This window comes from Xiphias gladius, chromosome 3 (assembly GCF_016859285.1).
Source record: "Xiphias gladius isolate SHS-SW01 ecotype Sanya breed wild chromosome 3, ASM1685928v1, whole genome shotgun sequence".
Classification (NCBI taxonomy): Eukaryota; Metazoa; Chordata; class Actinopteri; order Istiophoriformes; family Xiphiidae; genus Xiphias; species Xiphias gladius.
In genome coordinates, this window is record NC_053402.1 from 17,764,517 (window position 1) to 17,779,793 (window position 15,277).

At 40.8% G+C, this 15,277-nt stretch overlaps 1 protein-coding gene across 1 annotated transcript in view; it reads right to left on the reverse strand.

Moving 5' to 3' along the window:
* Window positions 1-290: 290 nt before the first annotated feature.
* Window positions 291-15,277, reverse strand: part of baiap3 (BAI1 associated protein 3) — a 37,247-nt gene continuing 22,260 nt past the window's right edge. Inside the window, exons 6-34 of the mRNA XM_040123333.1 lie at window positions 15,091-15,150; window positions 13,800-13,866; window positions 12,650-12,863; window positions 12,334-12,378; window positions 11,678-11,755; window positions 11,044-11,149; window positions 10,790-10,897; window positions 10,610-10,702; window positions 9,651-9,754; window positions 9,442-9,559; window positions 9,143-9,267; window positions 7,133-7,223; window positions 6,631-6,687; window positions 6,409-6,506; window positions 6,223-6,274; window positions 5,949-6,100; window positions 5,670-5,793; window positions 5,276-5,416; window positions 4,988-5,083; window positions 4,496-4,711; window positions 3,323-3,391; window positions 3,136-3,215; window positions 2,232-2,340; window positions 1,687-1,758; window positions 1,480-1,563; window positions 1,091-1,211; window positions 879-1,002; window positions 587-792; window positions 291-394 (exon numbers count right to left, since the gene is read on the reverse strand). Of these exons, the coding sequence (XP_039979267.1) occupies window positions 291-394; window positions 587-792; window positions 879-1,002; window positions 1,091-1,211; window positions 1,480-1,563; window positions 1,687-1,758; window positions 2,232-2,340; window positions 3,136-3,215; window positions 3,323-3,391; window positions 4,496-4,711; window positions 4,988-5,083; window positions 5,276-5,416; window positions 5,670-5,793; window positions 5,949-6,100; window positions 6,223-6,274; window positions 6,409-6,506; window positions 6,631-6,687; window positions 7,133-7,223; window positions 9,143-9,267; window positions 9,442-9,559; window positions 9,651-9,754; window positions 10,610-10,702; window positions 10,790-10,897; window positions 11,044-11,149; window positions 11,678-11,755; window positions 12,334-12,378; window positions 12,650-12,863; window positions 13,800-13,866; window positions 15,091-15,150 (3,114 nt within the window). The remainder of the gene's footprint in view (window positions 395-586; window positions 793-878; window positions 1,003-1,090; window positions 1,212-1,479; window positions 1,564-1,686; window positions 1,759-2,231; window positions 2,341-3,135; window positions 3,216-3,322; window positions 3,392-4,495; window positions 4,712-4,987; window positions 5,084-5,275; window positions 5,417-5,669; window positions 5,794-5,948; window positions 6,101-6,222; window positions 6,275-6,408; window positions 6,507-6,630; window positions 6,688-7,132; window positions 7,224-9,142; window positions 9,268-9,441; window positions 9,560-9,650; window positions 9,755-10,609; window positions 10,703-10,789; window positions 10,898-11,043; window positions 11,150-11,677; window positions 11,756-12,333; window positions 12,379-12,649; window positions 12,864-13,799; window positions 13,867-15,090; window positions 15,151-15,277) is intronic.

Genomic DNA, 15,277 nt, shown 5'->3' on the forward strand with positions numbered 1-15,277 from the left:
CAAAAAATATAGACTAGTAACATTTAGGATCAACTATCCATTAAATTCTAAAATATATTTTAACTGAGACAGCATAGGGTTGCACAGTGACAGGATGTTCATTTCCCACTTAGAAAACAGCGAGAAGCTTCACTGTTTTCCTTTTTTTTCTTTTCATTTTGGTATAATTACTGAACAATCAATAACATTGGAAAAAAAAAAAATCAAATATTGTAAACATTATACCAGTACAAAAGCACATGTTGCAAGACGTGGTCAGAAAACACCAATACACGCAGCGCTGACAGCTTTTACTCCTCCTCCATTGACTTCTCAATCTCCTTCAGCCTGCGGACAAACTCCTGAGCCTCCCTGTCTCCGATGCGAGCGTCCAGCATCCTCATGATTGGCTTCTCTGGAAGAAAGAGCAAACAGATGAGAGCAGTCCTTACACCTGACACAAATATCTCTAGACTGAATGGCTTTTCATGTTGTATTAGAGAAGTAATTCGAAACTCAGACCCACACCTTCTGGTCTCGAAAGAAGTCAATATAATGTTTGTGGAAAAAGAAAAAAAAAACTGAGACAGCCTGGAGCTATATGTACCACTGGGTTTACTGCGAGACAGGTGCAGAATGACCGGTTGGACACTCTTGCCGGCTGCTGAGGCGTTCGGTCTCCCTGGCCAGCAGAAGTCGCTGAGAGGGGCCACGGCTTCACCGGCGAAGTCGTTGGTGGAAAGCCAGTCGTAGTCCATCACAGTGAAGGTCAAACATGCAAACCTGTGTCTGTACTGTTCGGGACTGACGTGGCTGGAAGACACAGGAACCCAACGAATCAGGCTTAGATTACGCACATACTATTAACAGGAAGAGGGAGAGAGGGAAATCGCACTCACAAGTAAAAGAGTTCGTCAAATACTGGGTGCAGTGTCTTAAGCTTCACTTGCGTACGTTGACTCTTGGCCATAGGGAAGAGGTGGTGAGGACAGAGCTCTACTATGACAAATGGGTCACTCAGACCTGAGGAAGACCAGTAAAGTGAGAGAAAACTCAACTTCAAAACCTGTATTCGAAGCTGTATTTCATTCATACTTTTTCACAGTTTTACCATTGGCATCCAGTGCAATGATATCTGCAGCATGCAGGATCTCCACTGTCAGTCTCTGCTCTGGAGCATCGTAGTAGCACTTCACACTGATCCGACCGTAACGGGTATGTTTGAGTGTTTTCTGCAACATTAAGTTCATGTTATAACACTTTCTTTCCCAACAGAAACACCCTCAAATCATGAAGGAATTATTTTAATCACTCCTATGACAAACACATACTGTATGCATATACTGTATCTATCTAAATGTTGCAGCACTTGACAGCATCCTGTTTTTCAACTGTCCAGGAATAGGCAGATTTTCAATCAGAGGTAAAACAACGGAAGGCAGCCCTGTGCTGTCCAATCAATACGTCTTTGTCTTGTCTGCCTGGCAAGTTAAAACGCACCTGGTGGGAAATCTTCTCCAGATAGTACTGTTCAATCAGCTCAAAGGAGGAACATTTATTCAGCCTGAGCTCCTCATCCAGGACCTAAAGCAGCGTGAGGACGGTTAAAAGGGAAAGAGATAAAAGACACGGTGGGTAGAAGGACATGAATCTGACCTCGCACCCACACGTAAAGATTTTTGGTTGATAGATTGCACTAAGTTCTACCTTGTAGTCTCCACTCTTCATGTCTTCAAGGCAAAGACCCTCTCCCTTAGCATGGAAGAACTGCAACACAGTCTAAAGAATTCAAATAAAACAATTGGTGTCAATATTTTGATAGCATAGTAGAGAGATTTGTTGTTCACACAAACAGCATGAAACCTGCGGTAGGAGGCAAACACGATGTGTGTCTGCCAAACTCCAAACTCAGCCCATGACTTCTCATGCAAATCTGTCATGTCCTCTGCCAGCTGGTTAAATTGGCATTAGAATATACAGCAGCTCCCCCCATTGTCATTCATGGGGGAACTCACTTTGGCACTGAACTGCTACCTTGTGGCTTTATAAATATCTGATATATGCTAATGATTACATGACAGCAAGCATACAGAGTTAATTAAAGGATGATGATTACAGTAGTGATGATAAGCTTTACAGAATTGACACATGTCTTTTTAAGCAGACTAGTCCTCTCTGTTGGCACACTGTCAGAGCTAAGCTGGAAGCGGATACGAAAGAGCACTGTGAGATGAAATTCACTGAGCACTGACCTCCACTGTGTACCGGAAGCGGTTGTAAAACTCCACCTGAACTCCTCTGTTTTCTGTGATCGTGTCCAGGATCATCCGCAGGAGCAGCTCCCACATGCTTTGGAGAACTCTACGAGACAGCAGACACAATGAGACGCCCACAAGATTGTGTTTACCAGCCCGTCCAATTACACCACTGTACCCTCACTCAGCGTCGTGTATGTTTTCACAGATAGTAGCTGAGTAATGACAACTTCTCACACAACACGTCTCAGGGGTATCAACAAAGTTTATCTTCACACACAATTACATCATCTTATTTGCTGAGCTGTCACATTTTTGACCTGATACTTTCAAATGGATGATATCTTATTTAGAGAACGGGAGACAATGAGTAGGATTATGTAACTTGGCTGGAGGATATGTCTCTTTTGGAGCTGGTGTCAAACAAAAGTCAATTTTGGGTCTGCTGCCGTTCTTCCAGGTTTTATCAGTCAAATCTATGCTGATAATGCAGTTTTTTATGTGCATACAAAACACCGCACTTCAAACTTGCTGATCAAATCATTTAAATCTTAAAGTTAAAAAAAAGTTGTTGTTTTTTTTTCTACCATCAGGGACAGCCGGTCAGAAATGTTCAAATTCTACACATTGTGGATTTAATGGTTTGATTGCAATATGTAATGTGTGTGCAACTGCTCTATGTGCTCTTTTGTTTGGTTTATGATTTAATGATTTGGTACTAAATGTTTCCTTAAACTATCATCATAAGCTGCTCGGGAAAACCAGGTGGAAATGAGCAGTTAGTCAGAACGTGTCACAATTATAACCACAAACAGTTATGTTAATTAATCCGTATTGTCCCTGTTGAACAACAATAAATGGTCATATTTATAGTGAGGAGAGATGAGAAAAGAGTTATTACCTGGTCAGGTTCTCCTTTACGAGGTTTGCAGTGAGGATGACCATAGTGTCTTGTAAGTACTTCATGAGAGGGGACACAGCCTGGAAGAATGTCACATTAAAAGACATTACATGTACTGCAAGAACTGGAGCTGCAAACGGCGCTGTTAAATGAATAAATGCTGTAGAAAACCACTAGTATGCCTTACGTCGTCGTTGTTGATGGAGTCTGGAGAAAGGCTGATGTGCTGGATGTACCTCCGCAGCTCAGGCAGCATCTGCACGGAAATAATCTCTCACACATGTGGATGCAAGTGCATATGTACAGTTGAACTGGGTAGGTTGAAGTCATTAAAGCTCATTTTTAAGATTTCACATTAGCAAACTATAGTTTTGGCAGGTTAGGACACCTGCATTGTGGATAACACAAGTAATTTGTCCAACAAGTGTTTCGCTACATCACAATTCCGGTGGGTCAGAAGTTTACATGCCCTAAATTGACCGTGCCTTTAAACAGCTTGGAAAATTCCTCAAAATTTTGAGTCAATTGCAGGTGTGCCTGTGCTGTGGACGTATTTTAAGGCCCACCTTAAAACTACTGCCTCTTTGCTTGACATCATGGGGAAAATCAAAGGAAATCAGTCAAGACCTCAGAAAAAAAACGCGGACCTCCACAAGTCTGGTTGATCCTTGGGAGCAGTTTCCAAATGCCTGAAGGTACCACATTCGTCTGTACAAACAATGTAAAGTAAACTTCTGACCCACTGGAAATGTGATCAATGTAATAAAAAGCTGAAACAAATCATTCTCTCTACTATTATTCTGACATTTCACATTCTTAAAATAAAGTAGTGATCCTGACTGACCTAAGACGGGGAGTGTTTGCTGGGATTAAATGTCAGAAATTGTGAACCTGAGTTCAAATGAATTTTGCTAAGGTGTAAGCTCCAGACAAATTTGTGTAATACAGAAAACAGATACAGAAAGTATCATAATATGCAGCGATGGATCACAAAAAAGGACTGATACTGTAGGATTGGTTCTTAATGCAGTGTGAAATATTTCTTTTTCCACATTGACGGGAAGATCAAATATATAGCTCTCAGGGGGTGAAAAAAACTCATATCTTCCAAAACAGTCTTGCATTTAGTGATGGCCATGCATTTTTTTCTTCTAATTTGTACAATGTTTTTATACACATTTCATACAGTCCTGCTTATAGAAATCTCACACCGTCAAGGTGAATCCTTTTTCTTTGAGGCAAAAAAATGAAGAACAGTGGGGTTATAATGTTTTTATATGACAGTGACAAATTGCTTATATTTTACAACAGTCCCTGCAGGTTTCATGTGCTCGGGTGTGTCTCTACCGCAGGTGTTCACCTTGTCAGTGAGCAGTGTGATGAGCCGTTTGGCTTCTCTCTGCAGGTCCAGGTCCATGTTGAACAGCTGCCCATTGAGAGCCTTGTAAACCTGCTCCTTCCCCTCCGCCCCACAGGACTCCTCCATGGCCCGCTCCACACCTTGCCAGTCCAGGTCACGGGGTAGGTGACCCAGGAAAACGCGCACGTGCTCTGTGTTGTTCAGGGCGATGCAGAGCTAGCAGAAGGCGAGGAGGAGCCGAAGAGGAGAAAAACAGAGGGTGGAGGTGGAGAAACAAAGAAGGAAAAGAAGCAGGGCTACAGAGAAGTGGAGGGATTGGGTGTGAGTGTAAATGATTGTCCACAAGAGGCAACTGCCTTTTTTTTTTTTTTGAGTGTAAACATCTCTGTTCGCCTGCTGAGCCCTTTGTGTTGCCAGGGAGAGCACTTGCTGACATTTACCTCCCACGTCATTGTAAGCCCTCCCCCAGTTCTGTCTTGCTACAGGCGTTACCTGCACTGTGAAGCTCTTGTGGTCTCGGCCCAGCTGGTTCCTCTCAATCTTGCGTGTTATCATCTCTGAGTAGCACACAGCTTCACTGCAGAAATTCTTTGACAGAAAAAAAAATCACAGTCCTGTTATAACAGGGGGATTCCTGGTTTCCTTTTTGATTTTGGATCTATTACCAGTAAAATCTTTCATTAACCCATATTATGTGTGTGTGTGTCGCCTCGACGTCGTGTTTGCGTGTATGCGGGGATGTGAGTGCACGAGGGTGGCAACACTGCAAGTGGCACTCACGTCTGTCAGACGGGTGACAAAGATGAAGGCCCCGGCAGAGTCTGGCCAAGCCAGCTGGAGCCAGATCTCGCGCACCTGGCTGAAGCACGTTGTCACTTCCACTGCAGAGGAGCTGTGTCTGGCCTGCTGCACGGGCTCGAGCTGCTCCCAAAACACATGCAACATGCATGGTGGATGAAGCAAACAGGAAACATGTTGTAATTTACTTTTTTAAAGTTTCATGATACTTGATTTCAGCACCCTATTTAGCATTTATAAGGTGTACATAAGATACATTTATATTAAAAAAAGTATATCTGGATACCAAAAAACTAATTATAACCTGCCTACAAAATATCTGACCTACATTATTTTCACTTCCAATTGCATCATTTCAAGGGCAGACGCCTCTCACCTTGTCTGTTTCCACTGCTTTACGGATCCTGTCACAGGATCTTTCATGAACAATCTGCAGCCACTTATGAATTGAAGACTTGAACCAGTTATGAAAGCCCATCAAGGCCAACATTTTAGCATCCCTGTTAGAGAAGAACACATATCTTTTAAGATAAATTCAAAGCTGAAGAAAAGGTTGAATTCTCATCTTCTTGCTGTTTTTCAAACAAATAACCATCAGTCAGAGCCTTTTTACGCTGCTATGTGAATAGTCATTGGGGTTGAACTGATAACCAACTTGAGTGGAAGAAACTCCCGAAAGCCTTTGAGGAATTTCAAGGACATGAAGAGCTCAAAGATGGTCTCTCCCATTGTTTGAGTCAGTCTGGAGCTCTCCTGCTCCAGAGTCCCACACACCCGCTCCATGGCTACATTTACATCATCAGCTACCTGAAGGATGAAAGAATTTGACTGTGTTCAAGTACAGACTGTCAAACTTAGCGGAAACAATATGATACGGCTCGAAAGCCTTTGTAATACATTTGCGACTTTTCACATTTTCAATGACATACCTGTTTCTCCAACTGCCTGTATGATATGCTGAAGAAATCTACTTTAACAGCACTGTGAGAACAAAAATAAAGATGTAATGGCATCAGTCCAACAGTGCAAATCTGTATTTCTGTGGCAGGTAGAAGAAAAGCTCTACATTTATTTTTCTTAATATTTCTTCTAAGATGTACAGTATTGATACTCACCTGTAGAAGAGTTTGTTGTAGATGTTCTGGGCTCTCTGTATGTCTGCACACACAGCATCCACCACCTGAACCAGCTTCTTCAGCTGCTCTTCCAGAGTCTATATTGTCAATACACAATGAAAATCCTGGATATCAATTCCTTAGGCACAGCAATTACAAGATCCATTATAAGATGTCGTGATTTCTATCATTAGAACTTAATCTTAATCAGTATAAACTTACCCCGTCCTCTGGCTTATATCGTGCAATTAAGCACTCATACCACTCTGCTGTTCCTTTCTGTTACAAATAATTACACAAATTAAGGAGAATAACAGGGTTAATTATGTATGCATGTATCCTCAAAGCCTACAAATGTGTTGAATACATTTTACTAATATGGAAAAAGCTTTATTCACAACTGGTCTTCTTTTCCTCTTTTCTTGGTACTTTGCTGCTTTAACACAAACACAATACCAACAGTTATAGAGTACATTACTGCATTCTGTGACTAGAACAGATATATCACATATATGTCACGTCACTCCAGGGTTTCATGATGTACATGTGTGTACATGTTTGCGTACGCTGCATTCGTGCAATACAAGCTATATGGGGATCTGCTTACCAGGACATTCATCTACAGTGAAACATCTCCTGTAGTTCAAAACTCAACAGGGTGGCTTTAAGTGAACTTACTGTAAAACAAAAGCTTTTGTTTTTATCATTGCACCGACATTGTTACCTTCACAGCAGTAGTGATGTCCAAATGCAGTTCGTTTCGAAGAGGACATACAGTCTTAAACGCCCGCATGTTTTGCATGTAGCCAATCCCCCTGGCATACAGAGACAGGAAAAAAGCTAGTTACAATACAAAACTGCTTTCAGGTCATGTAAATGCTGGGTTCACATCATCAGCTAACATTGTTTGTAGAATTGAATAAGCACACAAAAGCTTTAATTGTATGCATGATCCTGCATTATCTCAGCAGGAGAGGAGTGAAGCAACTTTAACTGTTAGGTGAGTCACTCTGTGTATGTTTGTGTGTTTGTTTGTGTGTGTGTGTACGTGTGTGTGTGTGTGTGTGTGTGTGTGTGTGTGTGTGTGTGTGTGTGTATGCGTGTTTGTGTGTGTGTGTGTGTGTGTGTGTGTGTGTTGAACACTGGGCAGAGCTGGATTTTTTACGGAGAAAATTTCTTTAAAAAAAACATTCTCCTCCAAATTAGTCTGACACATCAACATGAACTTCAGTAATTAGCAGATTTTACTGGCTGGAATTGACACAGAAAAGGAACAACATTAAAACCAGTTCCCGGTTATAATGTTGTGGCTGAATTGTGTATATATACAGTAAATATATATATAGATTTATATATATATATATATATCTAAAAATTAATGCACGGATTTCTATGAAATTCACTGTGGATATTCATGTTCCCCCGGGGATGAATGCTTATGATTTTGGTGATTTCCTCGGGCTAAAAGTTCAACATGTACGAAAGCAAATTACAGTCAGACCGGAAGTATTTGGAGAGTTACATAATTTTTCTTCTTCTGGCTCTGTGCTTCAGCACATTCAATTTGAAATAAAATAATGCGTACTACATTAAAGTGCCAGGTCTTAGCTTCCTATGGAACCACTGGCCTTTATTGATGATTTTACTGCTAATGGAAGCAGCAGGATGCATGTAGAGGTATACAGGAGCGTTCTGTGTGCTCAGATTCATTAAAATGCATCGAAACTCATTCGACGACATTTCATCATTCAGCCAGACAGTGAGCCTAAACATACAGCCAAAGCAACCAAAGAGCTTCTGGGGTGAAGAGTTGGAATAACCTTAACTGGACGGGTCAGTCACCTGATCTCAATCTGTTTGAGCTGCATTCTGCTTGGTGAAGACCAGACTAAAGGCAGAGAGACCCTACAACAAGCAAGAGCTGGAGGTGGTTGCAGTGAAGGCCTGGAAGAGCGTTACCAGAGGAGACATAAAGCGTTTGCTGATGTCTGTGGGTCAAAGACTTCAGGCAGTTACGGACTGCAAAGGATTTTCCACAAAATATTCAATATGATGATTTTGTTTGATCTACCCAATTACATTTGAACCCCTAAACTTTGGGCACTATGTGTTTAAAGGGCTATATCTCCCACACAGTTCTTTCTATATTGCTGCAAACCTACTCAAATTAAAGCAGCGACTTTGCACTTTAATGTAGTATCCATTATTTTATTTCAAATTGAATGTGCTGCTCAGCTCAGAGAACAAAATATGTGTAACTGTCCAAATGCTTTCGGTCTTGACTGCAGCTCTATATCTAAATTTATCATCTTCAATTTGATGCACTGAAACAGCTGTAATCTTCAGCGTCTATGACAGGATTTGGTCACTGATTTTACTGATGGAATGGAAGCATAATATGAGATACAGAATAATACATGCTACACAAGGAAAAATATGTACGTCGTTGCTTATGGCCACAATATGTTGGCGCCGATAACCTGTGTGTTTTAGCTTTTATAAAACAAAATGTGTGGCCAGAAACAAATGTTTAATATGTCTTTTGATATGAGTAATGAGAAATGATTAAGATATTGCTGTTTGAGTAAGGAGCCAGACACTGCTTCCTCCACAGAGTGGGGCTGTCTGGCTGTGGTCTCTCTGTGTCTGTTGGGGTGAACGGTTGATTGAGCGTGTTCCTGGTATGGCAGCACGGGCGAGTGCGTGACGTGATGTGATGGCAGTGCGACTTTACCTCAGCATGAGCTCGTAGCGTGTAATGGCAGCGGCGCTGGTGCAGGGGAAAACCTGACGCATGTTCTTCATCAGGCACAGGCAGTGCTCTGTGTACAGCCTGAAGCTGTCTGACAGCTGCCTCTCCTGGACACAGGAAGGGCCCTCAGTTATAGCTTCAAGTACACTGGCTGTGAGACATTTTTGGCTGAACCAAAAATCTTGATGAATGTCAGTGAAGAGCTGAGCTAATGAGGGTGACTGTTTCCAGATGATGAAAGCCTTTTTTTCATACTGGGAGGCCAGTGGCAGAGAACCTACCAGGTCTCCCCTCACGGCGGGAGGCTCCCACTCTGCATCGATGGTCCTCAGGAGGCGCAGCAGCAGGGAGTAGCACACCCTCTGGGTCCGATGGTGGCTGCTGTAGCACTGCCAGCGACTGTGTTACAAATCAAAACATGTACCTTTTCCCCTGATGCCAAAGCTTTCATTTTTGATTTGATCAATTTTATTCCTCCATTAATACTCACATGATGGCCTGTTGGAGAGGCGAGAGATCGGTTTGCACAGCGTGGTGAGTTAGCACAGTCCACGCCGGGGGACAAACCTGCCCATTCCAGTTGTAAGGCTCTCTCTAGAATTATATGTGGAAGATTACCGTCTCATTTCAATCATACTTTGTGTAAGAAGAATCTGTTTTCTACTCTTTAGTACAAACAGAAACTTTAGTTTGTTTTACCAAATGGCAGACAATCAGCGAATACTGCAAAATATAAACATTGCTATAAACTAATGAACTATTAATAAACTAAGTAAACTTAACTAAATTTACAGTGTGTTAAAATTATCAGCGAAAATCTTTTTTTTCTTTCTTTTTTTTCAAATCCAGACTGGAATCAGATCAGAACACGATTTTACCCACATGAACTGGGGTCTCTGGATGGCAGCTGAAATACTGAAATGTTCTTGCTGTCCTTTCAAAACACTTAAGTCATATCCAGGGTGTAGCTACGACCACCTCAGCGGCAACTCCTGTCTGGTGCGACAAACGTGCACATACAAGAAAGTATGTGCTCTGACGTCCACTCTCCGATCCCACAATTTACTATTTAGTTTTTGCACTGGAAAAACTCAACTCCACTTCCCACACACAAAATTTATCTCCCTGCAGTGAGAACAGAGCCTAATAATTTTAAATCCCATTCAGTAGCCCCTAGAGGCCACGCTGTTTATAGTGTGTCCCGACTGACAGGCCAATCAAGCACCTAATCAGCTAAAGCCATCCTCAAAGATCTGCACTTTTACGAGGGAGGTAAACACAGCAACACGAAAATAACACATTAAAGATATTAAATGCTTAAAAGCAGACAATAAAGGATTCAAAAGTCATTTAAATAAAAGCTGGTGCATTAGAGCACGTCAATGCCAAAAATCACAAACAGATTTATTATAAAGATTGTTTTGACTAAATAATCGTGAGGAGATTCACCTTAATATGAGCGTGCTCGTACTCCAGAATCTGACTCAGCAGTTTCTTGTGAATGGAGACATTTGTTTCCTTCTTGGACAAAGCTGTGTCTCTCTGGTGGAAAGATCAACATAAGAAGTTGCAATTCTTCATAATCTACACTAAAGAAGACATAGTGAATCACTGTACGTACGTACATACCTGGCTGGTGAAGAGCTTCAGCATCAGGTGACATTCTCCCTGAACTTTAGAGGCGCTTGATCGAGGCTCCAGCTTAAACCAGGTGTCATAGCCGACAACAGGAATCTCCTGCGGGAGGGAAAACCAGCCTAATTATTGGCACTGACATACTTCTATGAAAATCCTTCATGCTGTATCCTTCAATCTACTTGTGGTTGTGTTTGATTTGTCACAGTAGAGAGTTTGTTTTGAACTTTTCCCCTCTGAACACTCACATTCAGAGGGATGTTGATGCATCCGAGGAAGTCATCGGCGTTCTCCTCGGAGCCTGAGGATGCAGATCCGTTGGCACGCACTGACTTCGCTATCTGCTTGAAATACCTGAAAGGAGAGAGCCACGCGCGAGGAAAAATCGATAGAGTCTTTCTTGCCTGTCACAGGTTGAATTCGTGTTTAATCATACTGTGAGAGCTATAATCTAACAGCTTTCATTTTCAGGCATTTAGCTAATGCATTTATCTGTGACTTGGAATTAGAGCAAAAGGAGAACGAGATTCACTTCCTGATGAAAGATGGCTACTTTTTGGCTGTTTTTTTTGTTAAAATTGAAACTGCACAATTTCCACCACAGGATTGGGATCCATTTGTCCCTTGGCTACCATTGGCGTTCTCAGGTTTTCACTAAACATGTCAGATATTTATTGGTCTCTCCATGACCCGACTGAACTCTCTGTGTTCCCTGTGTGCACAGCTTTATTGGCACTGGTGATTCATTTTTTTCACAGCCACAATGCCAACTGGATGAACGAATTAATTTACCAACTTGTATGTATATATCTAAGACAGTTTCATCATTACACCTCATTACATTAATAGTAGTTCTGGATTACTTGATGTAGTTTCTTCTACCTGCCCATTCCTCGAAGTCCACTGACTTCATTGAGCTTTTTGCAGGCTTCAGCAACAGACACATCATCGTCATGATCCCTGAAGGAGAGAGGATAAGTCAGAGGTTATTACTGCCTCTCATTTCCTGGGAGAACATGTTTCATTATCTTTGCACAAGAAACAGAACTGAGAAGTGAAGACTGACAATCAAGACCCATTGTAACTCAAGAGAGCATTAGCCTGCTCAACTTCTACCGGAGTCAAGAGTTAGCTCTCAACGGAGCTTTTATCAGAGGCGGGAAAAAGTTTCTCAGTAATGGCTCTCCAACCTGATGCAACATGGCTCAGAGTTTTCAAATCTGTCACAAATCCAAAAGGGAAAATTTTACAGCTTAGAGCTGAGACATCAAGGTCAAAAGGTGACCTAACGTATAGTGTTAATATTCACACTAAAGGGCATGTTGGATAAAATTGTCAACTACAACCACGATCAGAACCAATATTTTTTTGTCATTCAACTTAAAAGACCTTTCCGCTTTTCCTCTTAATGCAGGTAAAAGTATAAAAAATAAAGCAAATTACCTAATATATTTACCAATAACCCAATCTAATCCAAAACATTAGAAAAAAACCCAAACTTTTTTTTGTCCCCCTGGCATGTTGACCTTTAATCTTACCATATGTCCAGATGTAAAAGGTCATTGTGGACATCATCTATTTCACTGTGGAAAAAAAAACAACCAAAAAACAGGAAAATCATTAATTAAACCATCCCCATGAGTAAAAACTAACAATAAACACCTAAATCGTTTGATTCTACTAAAAGGGCTAGGGGCTACTAGTGCTCCTACCACAGAGACAATAATGTGCTGCACTGGTCACATAACTAACAGCGCCAGGTGTTAGTTTAAAACAAATGAAACTGTGAATCCTTCGCGTCGCACGTATCACCTTGTCCAGTTCTTTGCATAAGGTTAAAAGTGCTGCACTCACAACACAAAGTGCTCGTCCCACACTGGGTTGAGAGTCTCCGGTTTGACCTCGGTCACCTGGATACACCTGGCAGGTAACACCTCCTTGGTGCTGGAGCGTTTCTCCAGCTTCTCCCTCCTCTTCCTGAAGCTGAATTTTCTCTCTTTCTTCTCCTCCATTTCCCGGGGGCTCTGGCCCACCAGGATTCCCAGCATGCAGTAGGGGTCGCTGTACCCTGGCAGGCCGCAGGGTGACACAGAGAAGAGGTTAGCGCACACGTGAAACTGTTTATGTCACCCTGATTATGCCATAACAGCAGCAAGAAGAGGGAAGCCATTACACTCACAATCAGTGTCGTGTTTTGGTAAAGGGCTCGTCGGCGTAATCAGTGCGGCTGGTCGTCAGTGGGCTTGTTTGAAATTCATTTCAACTCGCATGGAAAGTGGACATGAGTGGTAGAAACAATACGTCCAATATGTCCAATATTATATTACTAAAATTTATCAGCTCTTTATTAAGGCATCGGTTATTGTTGTGTCATTGATGTGGTTAATGTGTGGTAGGCCACATATATAGAGTATATATATATATATATATAATAGAGAGATATAATATGGAGAGCACATGCAGACTTAAAACATCCTCAGTTTCTATTTTAAAATGTTTCAAAAACGTGCTTCACTATTGTTTCACTTAATCTTGCTGCAAAAGCAATTAAATTTCTCTCGTACATATTGAACATGTGTCTGAAATAAAACACTTCACTGTAATTTATTCAGCTTATGAGGGGTGATGCACAATGGTTTTATTAAATGAATTAACTTTCATGGCAGAGGGTTAAGGCAACTCTAACATCTGACTCTAAAAGCCAGTTTTGTGAAATTATACTATAGTTTTTTCCAATAGTTTTTCATCATGACACCACAAAAAGCCATGAGCACTTTGTAGTTTTACCCATCATGCATTGTATTATCACTGCACAGGCCTCACTTGTTTTGAACAATTCTATTGCCATGAGGTGCTGAAAACTATACAGTGTTAAATGACAGGAGGCCCTTCAAAATTTTTCAATTCCATAATTTTGTTGGATAAGGCATATTTCTCAAAAAAAAATTTGTTTTCCATTAGAAAATGGTTATTTAATGCTTGAGAGATATAAGATATATCTCACCATTTGCATCCTTGGCCATCAGATTCTTTGCTTTCATAACAGAAACTCTCAAGGAAAAATTGGCTCGCTGTGGAAAAAGGAATTTACAGTCCGTTCAGTAAGAAACTATAAATGCAATAAATCAAGGTCATGCACTGAGTTTATTACAATGCATTTCCATAATTTGATTCTCTTGTGACTCAATTTAAGAAAATATCAGCACGCATTGTAGAATAAGAATGTAAAAATCTATTCCTATATGCTTCATCGTGTATCTGACAGTATGTACTGGCTTTGGGACTCGCAAGGCAGAAAAACTCAGAGTATCACCAACGGCAGCATAACTGTAGAGAATATTTTCATGGCCAAATATTTTCACCCTGGTCACTACATTTCCAGCAGTCTAACAGAAGGGCGAACAGTTCTTAGAAGAGATATTTCAAATGTCAAGTCAAACACATAAAATCATAAAAAAAATGGGGCTTTCGGGTGCTACAGGCCTTACATCTGAAAACTCTTCAAGGGCATCAGTGGCCCTCCAGTCCATGCTTTCACCTTAATACTACTGCACTGTTCAAACTATCGGCTTGAGAAAAATATCAGAAAATGTGCTGAAACACCACCTGTGGCTGCACAACTAAGGGGTTAGTGATGTTTCTAAATCTGCACTTTAGTAACTCAAGCTGATAATAACTGAAAGGACCATAACTGTGGTTTTGCCTGTTTTAGCACATTTACCATAAGTCACATGCCGTGTTCTTTAGATCACAGCTAACTACAGAATTATGTAAATATTATGTTGTATTTCAGAAATTTGAATGTATTTTTTTATTGTTCCAGGCACCACTTGGTTTCCGTTCATTTCTCTATAGCAGCATATTACAATCTGTTCGAAGACTCTTTGCTTTGTGTTGCTTGGGAAAGGTTGCTTGAGGTCTGTGATCCATCAAAGTCTGTATTAACTTCTGTCACAGTTAAATTTTTATTTATTATTGAATTTATTTCAAATTCAAAGATTAACAGAAACTAACGGGTACTTGATGTTTTTAAAAAACTTAAGTAAACTCTACATTTTTATTAACTATTTTATGCACATTTTCTAAAAACATGTTGTAGTTCTCAAGAGATTCAGAGCATACACCACACTATTTTTTAACTGAGCAGCACAACACTTCATTTGTTCCGCAAAATGCCATCACTCACTTAAACCGTTTAATGTATGTGTCCAAAGTAAATAAATTCATCAACGAGTGCATCCCTTCCACCAAAATGATATTTCCCTTTATCACTGTCATGTCTAACAGTGTCTCACCTTGGATTCTTGGACTTTTTGGAGAATGATGTCATGTTCCTCTTCGCCCATATCAAACACCTTGGAGAGAGCGCCAGAAATCCAAAATAAAAAAATAAAAAAAGGAAACTTTTTATTCAACAACACGCTGGATTAACATCACAGAAACACTCTGCTTTCTTGATACAATTTAAACCAAAAAGATAAA